Here is an 18921-nt window from a genome sequence, read left to right on the forward strand (position 1 = left end):
ATCCTCATATTGCTGGTGTGTGTCACATCTTAATTAATTAATAGAATAGCACACAACTTTCACAGTAGAATTCCCACTAACATCTTAGTGAAAAGTGAATATTATTTCACTTATTTTTGCTATGTAGTGGGTATGTTCTCTATACAACTGCATTCTTGTTGCTAAATCTTCCTTGGATTTGAGTTCACAACTAAGCTAAACACTGAACATTTTCCATGAGCAAAATACATGATTTATCACTTTTTGATTGCTTGGAGGTAGCAAAGGAATAGAGATAAAATTGAAAACTGCATTATAAGTGAATTGGTCATGTAATTTTTTTCTTTAATGTTTCTATTTTGTTAGTGATCAAAGAACTCATTTAGGATCAGACCCTTTTAGGCTGTGCTTTGAATCAAACCAAAGCAGCTATAGTTCCTGCGATGAAGATCTTTAATAGATTTGAAAGGCAAGTGCTATCTAGGTTCCACAGGCTGCCCCTCCAGTGCAAAGAGGTTCTCTGCAACCTGGGCTGCAGCTCACTGTCCCCTCAAGGACATAACTATTTGAGCAACTCTGCTGTAAAAGCGGCAAACATGGCTTTGAAAACAAAAAGTCCCCCCTCCCCTTTTATAAAACATTTCACTGAGTTTTCAGCATGACACCATGAACAGCTGATTCCGAAGATTTAAAAGATTGTGGACTGTTTGTGTTGGGAACCAGTAGGTTGGAGGGTGAGGGATGGGACAGAGCTTCACTGCTGCATACAGCATCCGTGAAACTGCACTTTGAATGTAATGCAGGGTAGGAAATAAGAGTAAGGGAGAGCACAGATAGGAATATGAAGATCCTATAGTTTGAATGGTGGATATACAACCAGATAGCTCCAGAGTATATAGTTCTTTCCTTCCTTTTGGCATCATCCCTTTCAGTTCTCCCAATATATGTTCATTTGAAATTCCTCTTATGTCTCTGTTTCTAAACCCTAAGAAGCAGCAAACCTGAGCCTTGCTGTTTGCATTCTTCTGATATCAAAGACTCCTATCCCACTGGGGCCCTTAGCCATAGGAGAGGTTTGAGGGAGGGGGAAGAGATGTTTTTCCTCCTTAGCCGCTCCACCAGATTGGAGGGTGGGGAGGGGAGAGGGAGCAGAGAGTAGATTTTAGTGTTCAAAATGGAGCCTGGGATGTGACCGATGCCTGAGTCCAACATACTCCTGCTTATCACTGCTGCTTTTAGCTGCTGTGGCAACAGGGTTGGAGCTGGGTGGAGGTTGGTACCTGATGGTGCAGAGTATCCATCCTCTTAGGGAGTCAGTGAGAGCTTCGGTAAGCCTGTTTTTGCAGAGTTCACACCCTAGAAATATCTTGTCCCATATAGCAAGCAGTGGAAGGGTATTTTTCTTTATATTTAAAATCTGTGTTACAGATTTACAGGAAGTATTTATTTATTCTTCAAATTAGCTGAGCAGGAGAATTAGCTAAACAGAGATGGATTTAGAGATCAGCACAATGCAGCAAGATTAAAAAACCCTTTCCATCTGAATTAATGAATTTCAGACTGCTTTTCATAAACTAGTTTTTCAGAAGTCATCTGTGAAGCCTTGTATAAAGAATTTTTAAAGGTAACTTAATGGGATGGAGAAAAGGTTTAAAATTATCTACTGGGGCTGTTGCAGGAGATATTAAATATTGATTTATCTTGGAGTAAGAATCATACTAAAGAGTAAGGCTTGTAGTCAGATCAATTTATCTGGAATATAAACTGTATGGCCATATTTAGTACAATGTCAACATGAATCTTAAACAAGTAGATGTGAAAGGTTGAGCATTTAATCTAAATCAATTGACTCTCCAAATCTTCAATTAAAAAAAAAAATCTTAACAGTTCAAACTGAACTGCTCCTAAATGTTTCAGGTGGTTTATATTAAAAAAATGCTTCGTTTAGTCAGTCATCCTATATCATAACCCTCTCCTGTGCATCTTATTGCAACTAGGAACAAAAATCCATGGTTCAAGGCTTTTCCAAATCTTAAGTTTTTAATACTTCAAACTCTCTTGAAAACCCAATGTAAATTGTTCAAGTAATCTGGCAAATAACACTGTAAGCAATTTTCTGCTACTTGCCACTGCTACTACACTGCCAAGCTTTTGGTCAAAATATAAAAGTTGGCTCAGATTGGACTTAACCAACTAAAACTGATTATGTTCCCTTTTCAGACATAAATAGATACCAGCATGCCAGCTAGTGGTACTGGCTAAAATATTTTTCAGTGTGTATAAGTGTACATAGGTCTCCAGTAGGAAATCCTTTATCTAAGTGTGACATCAAAGCAGTACATCTCAGATAATTTAAGTGTTACATTTGCTTTTGTTTGTACTGTTTTCTTTAAACATATTCATTAGACAAGAGCAGAGTCTTTAATGTTCCATGACTGAAAAATCCATCAAACGGATTTACGGCAGAGGCAGTGTGGCATAACAGCCAGCGGACTGTCTAATGTTCAGAAGTTCTGGGTTCAGTTCTCAGCTTAATCATTGACTTTCTGGGTAACCAGAAGATAATAATTTCCCCTCTGTGTGCCTGGAGATACCGTTACCAACCTCCTTTTTAAAATGATTTGGGTACTACTAATGCTCAGTGGTAGGTATTACGATTGTCTACATATATAATAGTAAAAAGCTCCAAAATGCTGATTGCTTCCCCAGGACATTATTATTCTCTTTCCTGTAAGACACAGCTAGAAAATACGATGACAGTTATAAAGTATACAAGTATACAAATGAGTAAGGAAGGTATGAGACAGGAAATTCCCTCTTACAGATTGTGTTGGTCCACAGAGCAGCAAAAATCTTCCACTGAATGAGGAGCTGGAATGTTCCTTCAGTGAATTGCATGAGCTTTTCCCTATATGTCATCTAGAGCAGATGAATGAGGATAGGGGAAAAGAGAGAAAAATTCATTTTAAATGCAGAGAGATGTAGTAGGACCCAGTCTATGCTTATGCTGAAAATGAGGTCAAAAGTAGGTCTTAAGTGGATATGAGTGGCTAATATGCTCTGTGGGTGAAACCACTACTTTTGAAACTCCCATTCAAGATTGGTTGTTAAGGTATAAAAGCATTTTCTAAACTGTCATTGTTGCATTGAGCTGAAGAGTACTTTAATGGATATCTTATGTGGGAAATTTGAAACAAGCTTTTCATGATAAAAACAAAACAAGGTTTATAAAATCATTCTACTTTAAACGAAAAGCTAGAGAATGGGTTTTTGCCAGTAGCATTAGCGATAGATGACTAGCAGTTTTGTCTTTGTATATTGCAGCAGTAAAACCACATAATTTTTTTCAGCCCGTAGGTATTCATTTTGCATTTAAGATGGTTTCAGGTGTAAGGGTTCCTGGATTCTCCATGAAAACAATGCATAACCTTCAATTACCCTTTTGAAGTACTCACTCTCTTGCATTATTTTGATTTGTACTTCCTGCATGGAAGACTTACTCCTTCCAAGAGATGTAAATCTCTCCCAGTTTCCAGGAAGTACGTATTTGCCTGCATTTGCACGTCAGATGTAGCAAATGGAACCTTTATCCTACTTTATCAGTTGCTTTTTTTGTTTGTTTGTTTTGATGAATTTATAGTGTTCATAAATCCAGTTTGGGCTGCTTTTTCCTTGAGTACAAATTTTAAAAACATAAATTATGAGCAACTTAGTTCTGATTGTATTAGAAAGATAAGTAAATAAATATAGCAATTTCACTGATAGGGAGTTGTTCTTTTGCCTTCAGCTAGGACATTGTTAATGCAAGGTCTTGTCCACTTGCATAAATCCTTACAGGACTGTGTTCTTGGCTTTCTATTGTCTTATTCCTAAAGAAGAATAATTCTTTTTCATACCAGAAGACCTTCAACCTACCTGCTTCAAAGGGAAAAAAGAGTGATCAATAAGAAGGAGAAAGCATCTTTTTCAACCTGGAAAGAAGTTGTTTAATTTTTATTCTCAGATTCAGTGTAAACATATGATAACTACACACTTTGGCCCTGATTCAGTGAAGTGTGTTAGTCTGTTCTTAATATAAGCACATAAGTATTCCCCTGGAGTTAAATAGTGACTATCCATGTCCTCAAGGCCTCTGTTGGACTGGAGTGAATGTACTCAGTACCTTACAAGATTAAGGCCTATACAAGGCTGCAACAATTTGCAACTCACTGTGTTTTGTTTTGTTTTGTTTTGTTTTCCCATTGAATGAAGATTAAAGACAAGAGCTAGTTGAGGGGTACATCTATATTATCACAGGCATTACGTACATCATACTTGATATTGTAATCATGCAAACAGTAATCTTGCCTTCCTGACATAAACAGTAAGCAGCACATTTCCCTGAGGCTGAAATTATCAGAGAAAAACATGGCAGTGATGGGGGTACAAGAGGCAAAACACTGCATAATGATGTTATTATCATTGTTCCATTGTCACCCATCCTTATTCTTTAGTGATATGTTTCTTTTCCCTCTAAAGATAACAAAAAAGGCTTGAGTACGAACAAGTAATATATAAGCAGCAATCATAAAATGCAACCTTTAAAAAGTATACTTAAAATGCTACAAAATAAAAAAAAAAAAATCAGCTTGATAAATACAGAAAAAGCCTACTTAATCTATATATGCACGGTATGTAATTATATATTTACATCCAGCACAAGGCAAGGCATATACTTGAAAACAGTAGCATTTGGTGGGATTTTGTTAACTGCCTTGATTGCATTTCTAATTCTAAATATGAACATTTAAGCCCAAGTGTCTTTTGCATCAACAATTTAAAATACAGATGTCTTCCTGAAAATGGGATGGAGCAGCCATGTCTAGAGGCCTGCATTGCTTATAGAGATAAACAAAAGGTAGTAGGTAACCCCAGTGACTCCTTCAGAGGATCTGGGCTAGATAACTCTACTTCTTCCAAAGCTCTGGAGGATTTACCCTAATGGAGCTACTGGAGTCTATACTTACAATATACAGCACTATTCAAGTTCAAAGATTGCTGTAATAAAATGCACAGAACTCGGATTCAGATTTTCCCTGAACTTTAGTTCTTTAATTGTAAAAATACTTGCAAGTAGAGTATTTGAAATATTTGCTTTTAAACCTTTATAACTACTACCCACATGTAGAGTAGGAAAAGTGCATTTATTGCTATTTGATAATTGATTATTGCATCATGTAGTCCATTTTTATCACAGTTTTTCCAGTATTGTTTGATCATGTCACAAAATCTGCCACGTGCCTATCATAAGGCACAGTTGAAATGATGGAATGAAAGTATCTAGGAGAAGATCATCCGTCTTTCTCTTAGCTTTTATAGGATTAAATCAAACATACATGTGTCTGTTTGCATGTGCTTACATTTCTATGTTGTTCATAAAAGAATATCATATTGCTTCTCAAGATGCTTGACCAGTGTCATGTGTGTATGTGTGTGTGTTCTGGATTTTTTTAAGACCTCTCTTTTCCCAACTTTGTGTGGAGGGCAGCTGAATTTTCTTTGTGCTGTTGAGGTTTGCAGAACACCGCAATCAAATTGAAATTGGTGACTTCTTTTCTGCCTTTCTTTTCCATTCCAAAAAAATTGTTGTGCTGAACCTAGAATAGTTTTGCTGGTTGTTATACTGCTGTGGCTTCTTGCTAAAGCTGTGTTTTCAGCCTGGAATATATTACTAGATGATTAAGAGAAAAGGAGATTCACAGTTTTGAGGCTAGCAACCAGATCTCCGATCTTCTAAATTCTGTTCTGATTCTAATGCATGACAGTACTTTTAAAGAAATTTAGTCACAAACAGAAATGTTTGGGGAAGCATGCAGATATACATACAGAATCATGGCATTGTCTAAATATGGTAAAAGTATTTCTGTACACTTTTATGGCATTTCAATGTCTCCATTTTTAAATACCTGGTGAAAATGAGGCCATAACTGACAAGGTCCAACCAGCTGCTAAATTAAACTGAAGCATAGCAAACTGTATATTATTATTCCTCTGTAATATTTAGTCTACTAGGGAAAAAATGCTTTGCTTTGCTATGTCCTTATGCATTTATTCTTGTAACTCAAACATTAGAAATGTGAATGACCATTCTGAAGGTCCAAGAGTAGCTATTGAATTGCTTCCATTAGTCAGTTTACAGCACAGAAAAAAAAAAAACCAATCCCAAACAGTCCTGTTATTTCCTAGTAGAAGTATATGTCCATTGTAATTTGTGTTTATTTTTGTCTGTCTCTCAAAAATGCACATGTATGTGTTTAGTTAAAAGAAAATGTGAGGGTTTTTTTAAATGGTTGCATTCAGATTCTTTCTAATTACATACAAGGTAAATAGATTTGGTCTATACCATTTACCAGTTCACCCTTAGATCTAGTGAGCAATACCTGATACTATAAAAGAAAATTAACTTCTCTCCCTAGAAGGCTCCCAGTTAATCATCTGTGGATGTTGGTTGGGAGGGAAGGGAGCAGCAGAAAGAACAAGGGAATTTCTCTTTGACCCCGACAGTTGAACAGCTTACACTCTGGAACATGAGATTTGATTATCTTAGCATGTGTTACTACAAATGTTATTAACAGTCATAAAATTATCCAGCTCTTTTAAAAACAAGTGACAGCCCAGGCTTTGGACTCTTTCTGACCTCTAGTGAATTCTACAGCCGTATTATGCAGAGTGTAAAGTACTAACTCCTTTTGTTGGCTTTTCGTTTACCAGATGTTAATTTAATTGAATGTTGCTTTGTCTTTCAAGGACTAATGACTTCTCATCAGTCTAAGGTGGAATTCCACAGTTCGTGTGATTTTTATTTTTTGTTTTTTTTTTTTTTAAAATCTTTATCTTTTAGTCAATGTGTAATTTTGCTGTATGGTGCTGTACGAATTTGCTGCTGAAACAAAGAGTTAATCAGAAAGTTCTCAGATACTGCCATGCATCATGCCTTTGTGCATGAATAAAAAGTTGGAAACCGCATGAAAGCAGTAGTTGGGTTACCACACAACTGGATATGCTTAAGTCTGAACGCTTCATAACTCTAACTACTGGGGAGTTGCAAACTTATAAATAACCTTGCAATTGGTTAAAACCATATTAAAACCATATGAACAAAGACATAAAGCATTTGGTTAAGGGGGCTCAGTGAGTGCAGTAATCCTGTTGAAAGTAATCTAACCAGGGCAGATCCATAGCTTAGGAGTGCCTGCAAGTGTGGCAATAGTTACGGGTATGTCAATACTTCATGTGTAGGAGGGTATAATATCCTACATCGGTGGAAACATTTGCTATCTGTTCTTTTTTTTTTTTCTTTTAAAAACTATTTTTAAATTCATACACTTATTTTTAAAGGCAAGTTTCAATGCACTGAAGTCTATTAATTTATTAGTATGTGCTGAATGCTCCCAATAACCAGAGAATTCATCTAAATCCTTCTTATTTGTGTTCGGAGGTCAAGATGGCTAGTGCTCACTCTAACCGGAGGCTCTAGGAATTCTGATCCTTATAATCAGACTTCCAAAATAACTAGCTAAAGAGAGTGTTTACAAGTACGCCATTTGGGTTTGCATTTATTTGATGATTTTTTTTAGCTTTAATACTCCAGTTTCAAACTTTTTTCTAGACACTTTAAATTTTGATGAAATTGCAATTCTCAATTTTGACTCCAGAACCTGGGTCTTAAAAGAAGAATGTTCCATAACATGACAATCACTATGAAATTCTGTCACTGAACAACTTTGGAGTATTTTCTGCTTGTGCTGGTCTTGCATATGTCACATTGTCACATGGAAGCCAGCTGAGGCTTGCCAGTCAGGCAAAGAAATTTTAGTGTAAATTCCCTGTTATCTGCTTTTAATATCTTACTTTTCAGTCATGCTTTGAGACAGAAGAATATATTTAAAAGGGTACCTAATGGCTTCTCTCTCCCCATCTTTTCAAGCAAGCTGTTTGCTTTGAGGCACTGTAACGTAACACAAATCTGCAGTCTGTGGCAAGGATGCTAGTCCATGCTGTATGTTCAGCATACAATGATAGTACTGAAACAGTTTATAAATAATATAGGGACCTTCAAAAACTGAAAACAGCAGTATGTCAGGGTGAAAATTCACTGAACTGTCCCTCTTTGGTTCCTGAGATCATTGAATTCAGGTATTTCACTTACTTAAAAAATAAAGTAAGGTCAGGCTGTGTCAACATCATGGAACTCAGCATATCCTTCATTCATGCAACCTGTAAATCCGTGGTAGGAAAAGACATACTTTGTGTCTTGTAGTATCTTAAAATACAGCATTTCTACAATAAGTTTGCCTACTTTGCTGATTTAATCTCCATTTTCTTGGAGCAACTCCCGCTGCTATGATGAAAACAAGTTCTAGATACTCACCATAGTTCTGCAAAACCAAAGGCCTTGCTTTAATTGTAACAATAATGCCACTATTGTGTTTATCTACTTTGCCATCCAAAGAATTCCAGCAGTTGCATGCCTGCACACCAGCAGGATGATTGACATTGTTGTAATAAGGTTAATGTTTAAACTTCCCACCCGTGATAACTAAAATATCCAGAGATAAGGCTGAAAGTCAATTTGTAATTATCCCTGCTGTGCCAAGATGTTGCAAAAGATTCTAAGTGGAGGGTAATTTAACTTTTCAGTCCTAGCCATTAAAAAAGTAGTAAGAAGAAGGTGAAAAGCTTGGGATGTTTGTATCTTGACTTTCCAGGGTAAAAAAAAAAAAAAAAAAAGGTTTTGTGATTCCTCCTTATTCAAACTGGGAATAATTTCCTCTGTGTTCTACTGAAAATGTCCTTTTTATGTTTTGAATATAGTAAGTTTGCCTGTTGTTTACTGTCCATGGTACATGAAGGGAATAGATCAGGGTTAGCAAATAAGCTACTAGAACATTTAGTATGGAATAATTCAATTGAAATCCATTTCATACATAAAGACAATATGTGATAATTATTTGTAGTCATTCCAACTAAAGTACTGTCCTCAGAAGAAATAATATCCCTTCAGTCATGTGCTCTGTGGCTTCTGTGAATGACCTGTATTAATTCAGTTTCTAGAAACTGGCTCTTTAAATTAACGTTGGTAACGGCTTCCATGCTAGACTATTGAAATAAAGGGTATTTATTACATCATTGTCCAAACACGTCTACTTAAATAAAAAGTATTTGTTTGCAAAAAATATATATATTTTAAATCTTTTACACAACGATCAGTATGCATGCCATTTTCCATTTCAGACTAAGCATACATTTCAGATGTGGAAAAAGCAAGCATGTTGAAATAATTTGAGGCATGGGTATAGTCGGATCAGTCTTGGTAATCCAGAAGGGAGGGGTGCCCAGTGTATTATTACATTTCGTATATTATTTTTCAAGAGATGGATGCAATCAGTCATCTTCTCGCATATGGTTTGAAAAAAAATTGTCTTGCTGGCAAGTAAACTGTTATTTAAGTACACAATCCACGGTACTACAGAAACAGTTTTGCCAAACTTGTCCAAGTATTCTCACATCCTTAAAGATGGTATAAATATCATTTATAGCAAGCCGTTTACTTCAGACTATATGGAATGCCTTCCTGCTCCCCTGATCTAAGTGTCCCAGTTTGCATTATGGCCTTTATTGCTTCTGTTTGATGGAGTGATCAGTAAAAATTTAATGACACTATAAAATAATAAAAATGTCATTAATTTACCACGGATCTTGGATGCAGTGGTTGTAAAGTTACATTAATAAACAGAATATTTTTTACAACAAAAAGCATTGTTACGTGGGAACGTATAAATAACACACATAAATTTAAGAGCAATTTTACTGTTAGCACACACATTATTATGGAATAGCCAATAAGTGTATAAAACATAGTATATAAAATTTTATGAAAATATACTGTGCACATCAAAAATTCAGCTTTTATCCTAGTGCAGAGAAAAGCCATTATTGTGTGCTTACTGTTTCATTGCTGTTCTTTCACAAGATCACAATTTTATATTTGTTTCTAGTCATTTGAAGTTTGCAGCCTTTTCAGAGGTAGGGGCTACTGCTTCCTTTTCTTTTACTCCTTGCTTCACTAAATCATTCTTTTACCTTCCACATGTGAAGAAAGAATTGATACTTTCTGCCAGAACGTGACTGAAAAGTTGTTAATTTAATGCAAAGCTAAAAATAATGCCAAAGGGGTTGAAAGGCTTGCTTGGCGACTCTGGAAATAAGGGATAACTATCTAGCAGTCTATCTGTCATCACTGGGGCTGCTCCATCACTGACTGTGATAATATGTGAATATGATGGATGCCACAGCCTTGTGGCTCGTAACATTTAACATTCATCAGCTCTCACTAACGGGGGCTTTATAATTTAAATATCTTTATTTAATATGCAACATCCACCTCATACATCATAATTTCAAAGCACTTAGAGAACCAACAGTCCTGCAAGACAGTTGAGCAGACTTTAATTTTTTCAATAACTTTTACGTTTTCTGCATGTTTGTGACTGACAACGCATAAAGAAGTGCCTAATCATATCAGAGAATGGAAAATTAAGATTTGGCTGCTAAGAAGAATCTTTTTTCTCTTCTTTTTCTCATATTAAAGAAGTGATTATTTTTACTGTGTGTTCAATATATAAAGAAGCACAAAGGATCTGAATTGTGCTGGGAAGAGCTTTCAGTTTTCTAGTGCAAACTCCAATTGACTGTGTTGATCTCGTCATGAGAAAGGGTTGTCAGTGTCATGTCCAAACTCCTTTTTCTGAAATTTAAATGGGAAAACTTAATGTGATCATACAGTATAACTCCATAGCTGGTACAAAAAATCAGTTCAAAATAGAGGTCCAAAATGCTTTTTCACCGGAAACAAAACATTTGCACTGTCCATAGTGGTGCACTTTATTACAAACTCACCGAATTTTTCTATTAATGTAGGTTAGGGAGGTAGCAATATGTCCAGTAGTTGATGTACATGTGTGTAAATATTCACGTGTAGGTAACGTTTGTTAGTGCAGTAATGTGTAGCCATTTACTTTTAATGAAGGTTTGTCTTTTTTTGTTCATATAGGACTATTATGTACAGAATCATTCTTCCTTTCAGTCCTTGCTCATACTAGGAAAAAGATATACTTTTAAAGGATTTTTAGTGCAAGTAACTATTCTCTTTGGGATGAATTCAAGACGGGAGCAAAGACAAATCCCATAAAAAAGGATTGGAGCCTAGTGGGACAAGTTTCCCCTCTAATAATAAATTTCATATGAATTTGCTGTATTTCATGGAACTGTAAAGGCATCTACTAGATAAATACATTATTAGTCTTGAGGAACATTTTTCTATTTTTTACAGTTCTCTGAATTTGTCTAAACCCAATGCAAATATTGAAATTTTTTTTGCAATCACTATGAAGATTCTTTTCAGTAAAAAAGCAAGGAAAGGAATGACTTTAAAAGGCATTTCAAACACTTAAATATAACTAGCTTTGTTACAGGTTTTTATGAATTAGAAGAAGGGGGTTATGAAATAAGTATAAGTACGTCTCCTTTGTTTGACAAGAGCAGGCATTTTTATGGTATAAGTGCTTTCATTTTACTGTTCCTGAACCTTATCATGTAATTTTCCATTTTCTCCTGCCATGTCAAAATATTGATATTCTATCAGAAACTTTCTTTTTTTCTTCTTTTTTTTTTTTTTTAACAGAATATTTTCTGGTAAAATCAAAGAGAATGAATGACTAGAAAGATATTCCAAATGTGCATATTGATATGTAGCAGGGTCTGTTGATTTTTATAGCAGAAAGGTATTTCTCCTTCTGAAACACTTAAGGGCTGTTCTTCCAACAATACTGCAGATGCTGTATTAACATCCTTAAGAAAAAGCTTTTAGCGCAAATATTTTGGAAGAGGCAATATATGTGCCAAAAGATGTTTTCTTAGTACTGATCTTTGTTTTTATCTCAACTGCAAATCAGCCCTTTGTAATGGAACACAGAATCCTTGACAAACTTATTTTTTATTCTGTCTACCAGTAAAACAGATCCCATCCTGATGATTCAGGTGTATTGTTACACTGCACAACATCTCTCAGTAAAATATTGGGCCTCTAGCATTGCAGTGCCTTTCTGCAGTCACATTTCATTTGTAACTCTTTCTTTTCTCATGAGTTCCGTTGTATATGTAAGCTCCTTCATCAACCACAGATTTTACAGAAGAAAATAAGTTAAGAAGTTAACCATATAAAATGCGGGGGGGTGGGGGGGTGGGCTGACAACCGGAAGATTCTGAGAAACTTTTAGAAATGCAGTTAGTACCTGCAATGCCTCTGCTGCATGTTGTGGCAAATCCAGTGTCAGGTTGTGCTTTCTCATTTTCCTTTGCAAATTAAACAGAAAATAATTAAAAAAAAATCCATGGCTGAAGGAATCAAAAGAATGAGGAATCAAAAGAATTCCTTGTTTTTGGCCTGGTGGGGTTTTATTACTGAAGGATAATGATAATAGAAAATAATCACATTGGAAAATGGAAGTATTGGGAGGTGGAGTGAATGAGGAGTCAAGGCCATAAAGTATGTTTTGCCCTTAAGAACATTTCCAAGTTTCTAACCATCTTGCAGGACAGAAGCTCCTAATGTTTTCTTCTTATGTCTAGTATGCACAGCACAGAACTAGGTCATTGAACAATAGACTGAACAGCAATCAGCACTCTACTTCTGCATAATGCATTAAGTATAACATGGAGAAACTGTTCGCAGAGCTGAAAGCTGGTATTTCAAGTCTGTAAATTCAAGCTGACATGACATTTAATATTGTTTCATAGTAATGAACAACAAGGTTTCATTCATTCACAAGTACAACATAATGCCAAGTTTAGTCTGAAGACGTAACAACAAGGCAAGAGGGAAAACATGCTATGTTCCTTCAAATGAGAACGCTAAATTAATGATAACCATTGAACGCTTTGCTACTGATACACAGTACTACAGAGACTACTATTGTGAGACAATATTACACTGTCATTTATAGTGCCCTTGTCCAGCAGTTGATTGAGGAACTGGGCTAGCACATAAAATACCTTTCAGTTTCCACTTTCTAGTTCCAGGTTTCCTATGGAGGTCTCCAGCTCTCAAAAGCTTTCTGTTTTTCTAGGAGTGTGCATTCTTTTTTTTTCTTCTTCTTCTTTTTAATCTCCTTAGGTTCCCTATCTACTGACGTACAATTTAAATTCCTAGACAAAATAATAATATCAGTTCTGTCATCTATTATTCCTTCTTTCAAATACTTGTCTTTGAAAACCTCTTGCATAAAATTCAGACTTGTGTTTTCTCAGAGGTATGAATGCAAACTTGAATCTCATAGTGGGGAAAAAGTGCTTTTTCCATTAAATTAGCAGTATATTATAATACAAACTCTTCTTTCAACTTCTGAATTTTCATGTCTCCCAAATGTTGATTGTCTTTTCCAGTTTAAGTTAGAAAATAAGTGGAAAGGCAAAGTGAGCAGCATCGATCAGCACTGTTTGCTGCCAAGAGTGTTTTGTATTTGCATGTACAATCGTTGATGCGTTATGGCAGCGCAGATCAAAATAATCTCAAAGTTTTGGTATATGTTTCACATTTAAAACTGATTTTCATAAATGCAAACATTCAGAATCTGTAAAAAACTGTCCCTGAGTTAAAATCCTAATTAAATGCTCTCATTATTTGTTTAGATATAAAAAAATAAGGCCTGTATCAGTACATACACATATGCACAGGCATATAATGAGAACTAACCTATATGGACCATTAAGACTACTTCTGTTCTTTTCCAGGAAAGAACAAGGTTTGAAAATTTAGGCCCACAGTTAACAGGGAAACCCAACGAAGATGGAAAACTGGGCCCTGGTGTCATCGATCTTACAAGGCCAGAAGATGCAGAAGGTGAGTTGCAAATTTGACTCTGGGTTATTGAACACTGCATCACAGAATGGTATGGCTGAAATGCTGCCAGTGTCATAAGTACTGTCTAGCTTATATCCCAGGTAACACTTGAATGATATTTTTGTGAGATTGTAATAAGTCCATAGCAAAGGGTGGATACATGAAAAGGACTATATACACCCCTAAGCCCTTCTGCAATGCAACTATTTTATTTTCCCCCAGCAGCTGTTAGTTAAGTGTTTTAAATATTATTATTATATTATTATTAATATATATTATTATTATAGTATTTTAAATAGTTTTTAAATAGTATATTTTATGCTATTAGTAAGAGTGTAGGAAACAATGAGAAAATTATCTCAGCAAGGCAATACATATATATTTTTTCACTGGTTTTTAAGGATTTAGCAGCTTTGAAGAAAGTTAGAGCTTTTTAAGTGTACCCATCAGTGCACTCACAAACTATTCAACATATAGCAAGCACAATTTTATTGACAGGCAGCTGTCAAATGATAATGGAAAAATAGTTCACATTTTCTATATGAAAATGTTTTTTTCATTATATAAGCCTTCAGTGCATTTGCCCTCATTTCAGTGAGAATTCTATATATCAGGCATACAGTCTCAAGCCACAGGTGGAAGTCAGTGTTTATCAAGACCGAGTTTAGTCTCTAGCAGGGTTACCATGCATGCTCTGGAAGTGGATGCCACTGGTATCCTCTCTACGCTATGATACATTAGAAGAGAACAGGTAGATAGATAGGAACCCTACCAGTCGCAGTAGTAAGATGAATGTACTATTCGGATAGAACATTATGCAACATCTTGCCCCCTCAGTTTACTTCTGTTTAAGAATCATTTTGCTCTTTTTTAACCTGACAAGTTCTAGTTATGCCACTGTTCTTGAGAAAAGGTTAAAACATCTCTAAATTTTTCCACTAATATCAAAGCATCTGACAGGTTCAAAATTTGGTTTTTTTCTTGGATCAAAAGAATAGGACCAATAAACTTGTGGTTGTTGACAAATAGGGTTATTTTCAAATGATTCTTGAAATACTGTGACAGAATTTTTCTGATAAAAAGGCATTAATATTTTCTGTATACAGAAATATTCTTGTGAGCACATTTTCTGTTCTGTCTCTCTCTGACCCAGAAATAAATGGTCCAGGTAAGGTCTCATGAATTGTCCCTTCATTTTGAAGTCTGACAACAGCACACGTAAATGTTATCTTTTCTTTACTGGATGCGTAGTACATGATATGCCTGTGATAAACCATCTTAGAGCCCTGATTCTCCTTGCTTGCCAACCAACATACATTATCTTTAATCAGTCTCTAGGCAAACCAAAAAAGCTGAATTTAAAAGTATTTTGGGCAAGGACTTGTATACAATGGAGAAGCTGTAAGTTCAGTTCTAAGATGTTCCTGTATTGACTTACCCATACAGAGGAATAGTTAACTCTCAAATTTAATTCAACAAAATATTCCTATTTATTGGCTTAATATCATAATTATCTTGTCACATGGAACTGACACATGCACCAGGAGAACATGCTGCCATGTTTTTTGCTTATTTTTTTGTTCTTTAAGTATTTTAACATAGTCAAGATTTCAGGTCTCCGTAACAGTAAGATAAGATGATGACTGAAGCTCATCAGCCATTTATTACAAATAATATTCAGAAGGAGGCTAGCACGTTAATGAGATACTTCATATTTTCCATATTATATATATTTATAATTAATAGTTCCTTATAAAACCAATAATTTCCAGATTTTAATTTCTAGGGAGTTGTTATTTATGAGCTTTATTTATTCATCCTTTATAGGATGTGATTGGCCATTGTTGTATTGTCTTTAAATAGAAAAATAATGAAGAGAACATAGGTAAAAAATAACTTTCAGACAGGTGTTTTGCAATGACTATGATTTTTTTTTTCTAGAAAAAAGGACTTAGGAGATACATGGACTTTGAAAAGTACTTGTTGACTAATCAGTTATTTATAAACTGCTTTGTAACAGAATTTCCATCCTGTGGCAACTTCTCATATTTCAACATGTTGAAGGATATATTTTTCCTCAGTTGGGATGAAAAGTTGCAACGGAATACTTACAGATACAGAGTTACTAGTTCATATGACATCAAGTCCCTGATGACTTTCTTGGTTTAGCTCATTTCCTTCAATTCATCCTTTCTCTTTCTAGTGTCCTTAATTTAGTATCTTGATACACCTCGTGGTACTGACAGCCCCCCCCTGTTACTGGATAGTGCAGAACGAAGCTTTGACATATGTAACCCAAGCTACAGTGATATGTGCCAGTTTAAGGACAGCGTACACGTCTTTCTAGAGCTAGTGGGGCAGTTTGAGGCATGGTGTGTTGCCACATGGGAAATCTGAGTTCATGAATGGATTCAGATTTCCAGACTTTGTTTAGCAGCCAAGAGATGTCTCTGGAAAAGAGGTGCTGGACGAATACCTCTGCTGATCTGAAAAAAAAGTTGGCAGGAGTTCAAAACTGAGCTGCTTATTTGTCCTTCTAGTTGTAGACAAGGTGAATTTAGATATTAGTTGGATATAAAAAGAAGACATTCAAAATATCACCCAAGTTTTGCCCCTTACCTTTGGCAAGCTAGCTAAGAGATGACACTTTTAGCGTGGCATCAGTTAGAGTTGAAATCCATTGAAAACAGTGCTGCTGAAATATCAGCAGTTAAACTGTGGCCTGATGTACTGTACCATGCTACAGATTCTGTTTGTCTTCAAGAATATTAATGCTTCTAATTGCCATGAAACTAATACAGATCTTTCTAGGTTTGCTGTGTCACAAAGTTTTTTTTATTTGTGTTGCTATTATTTTGTGCTTCCATACGTGTCTGTTTCAGCACTGCATTACTAAAAACTTGACAACTTATTCTTTAGAATCATGGAATCATTTAGGTTGAAAAAGACCCTTAAGATCATCAAGTCCAACCATTAACCTAACACTATCAAGTCTACCACTAAACCATGTCCCTAAGCGCCACATCTACATGTCTTTTAAATACCTCCAGGGATGGTATCAACCACTTCCTGGGGCAGCCTGTTCCAGTGCTTGATAACCCTTTCAGTGAAGAATTTTTTCCTAATAACCAATCTAAACCTCCCCTGGTGCAACTTGAGGCCATTTCCTCTTGCCCTATCACTTGATACTTGGGGAAAGAGACTGACACCCACCTCACTACCACCTCCTTTCAGGTAGTTATAGAGAGCGATAAGGTCTCCCGTGAGCCTCCTTTTCTCCAGGCTAAACAACCCCCATTCCCTCAGCTGCTCCTGATAGGACTTGTTCTCTGCACCCTTCATCAGCTTTGTTGCTCTTCTTTGGCCTCCTCTAAAAAGAGAGCTTTGTTGCATTTTAGTGTGTTGCCAAGGTCACAATCTCAACTGAATGTCAAAAGTTCCTAACAGCCATAGTCATATTCTTTGAAGACTTCGTGTGTTTCACACCTTCCTTTCTCTTTTGTCATTGTTACTTTCTTTTAATCTTTTTTCCATTTTTTTTTTAGTTATCATTGGAGCGCAGGTTGCTGTAGACATCTTTAGATAATATTCATGTATTTTGTTGTGTGCTTTTATGCAAATAACAGTCATATAGAAAATCAAGATTTCTGAAGTAACATATTGGTGGTCAACTTTTGACCCACTATCTTTCTTCATCAGAAATAAATCCAGATCTCTGAGGTCCAAGTGCAGTTGTGACAGAATGAGTGTGTGCCTGTTCGATCTGTCAGATGGTTTTACTCCCATCACCAGAATTTTAGAATGTCAGAGTTATGAAATTTACTACATTTAGAGAAGATATATTGACTATTTGTAGAGGGCTTTTTGGGGGGAGGGAGAGTGGTGTAACAGATTTATTCCTGAGCCGAGGACTCCAAATTTAGTCCCACTGCTGGCCATTAACTGGGGGGAAGTGCAGTTTGGGCTGCATCCTGATCCCCTAACTGATCTAGATCAAGGGGGCTATGGAAGTGCAGTTCCACTCCCTGCCTACCTGCACAGCTGCACTAAAGTGTGCAGAGACATGGTACGTGTCTGTCTCATCCCAACAGGAAGCTGACATAGACCAAATCTGGGAATTGCTCCTGGTTCCCATAGGTTTGACACAGCCTTTAAGGTTCAAGTAATTTGTTATAAGAAGTATCAGCAGACTTCTGTGTTTTATGGAATGCCTTTGTAATAGTATCTAGCAATGATTTCTCTCTACTCCTTATATCTTTTCTATAACATATGGCAGTGATCTAAGTTTGACAGGATCAGAGTCATGTTTTCCTTTAATTTTAGGAATGTTTGCAGTACTGGCTCATTGATCAGAAGCCGAAGCTACATGTGTATTTTTTTTGAATCATGAATTATAAGACAAGTCTTGAAATTCTTTAAATTTAGCTCTATGCAATTATAAGACAAATATGAAAGGATACTGTAGAATGACTTTTAAGACTTACTTGTTGTCCCTGCCCAATGTGTAAAACCTTTTTAAGATTAATGGTAACTAGTTCTACTTTCAGAGATGACCTAGCATATGAAGTCGTTTTCAAAGCTTGTGTTACTCATACTGACCTGACTGTCACCTGAATGGAAGCCTGAAAATCATCAACAAGAGTTTTATATTAAATATGACATAAACTGACATCTCTATTACCTCCTTAGCTACCAGCAGGACTGGGCTAACTATATTAAAAATCATGCTCGGACTGTATTCAAAAACATTGCTCCTGACAGCGACACCATTGATGAATAATCCACAGCTATTAGATTCATATCACTACCTGGAAATCCCAGTTGTCATGTTAAAATATATGATACATTTGTAGCTAGCAAAATTCAAAAACATGATTTGAGAGCCTCATAAAGGTTTGGTGACTGGTATGCAAAATTATAAACAACAGCCAATTATAGAACTAAACAAGGATTTTTTATTTTTTTTTTTTTTCTCCAAACCTCATCATTTTAAAGGAAACATC

At 35.8% G+C, this 18921-nt stretch overlaps 1 protein-coding gene across 8 annotated transcripts in view; it reads left to right on the plus strand.

The window, feature by feature from the left end:
* The window catches only part of SOX6 (SRY-box transcription factor 6), a 381731-nt gene that overhangs the window by 332821 nt on the left and 29989 nt on the right, over positions 1-18921 (plus strand). For all 8 annotated transcript variants that reach the window (XM_075048005.1, XM_075048010.1, XM_075048011.1 and 5 more), the window contains one exon: positions 13810-13918. In XM_075048005.1, the coding sequence (XP_074904106.1) occupies positions 13810-13918 (109 nt within the window). The remainder of the gene's footprint in view (positions 1-13809; positions 13919-18921) is intronic.

The sequence above is a fragment of the Buteo buteo genome, chromosome 16, assembly GCF_964188355.1.
Source record: "Buteo buteo chromosome 16, bButBut1.hap1.1, whole genome shotgun sequence".
NCBI classification, from domain to species: Eukaryota; Metazoa; Chordata; class Aves; order Accipitriformes; family Accipitridae; genus Buteo; species Buteo buteo.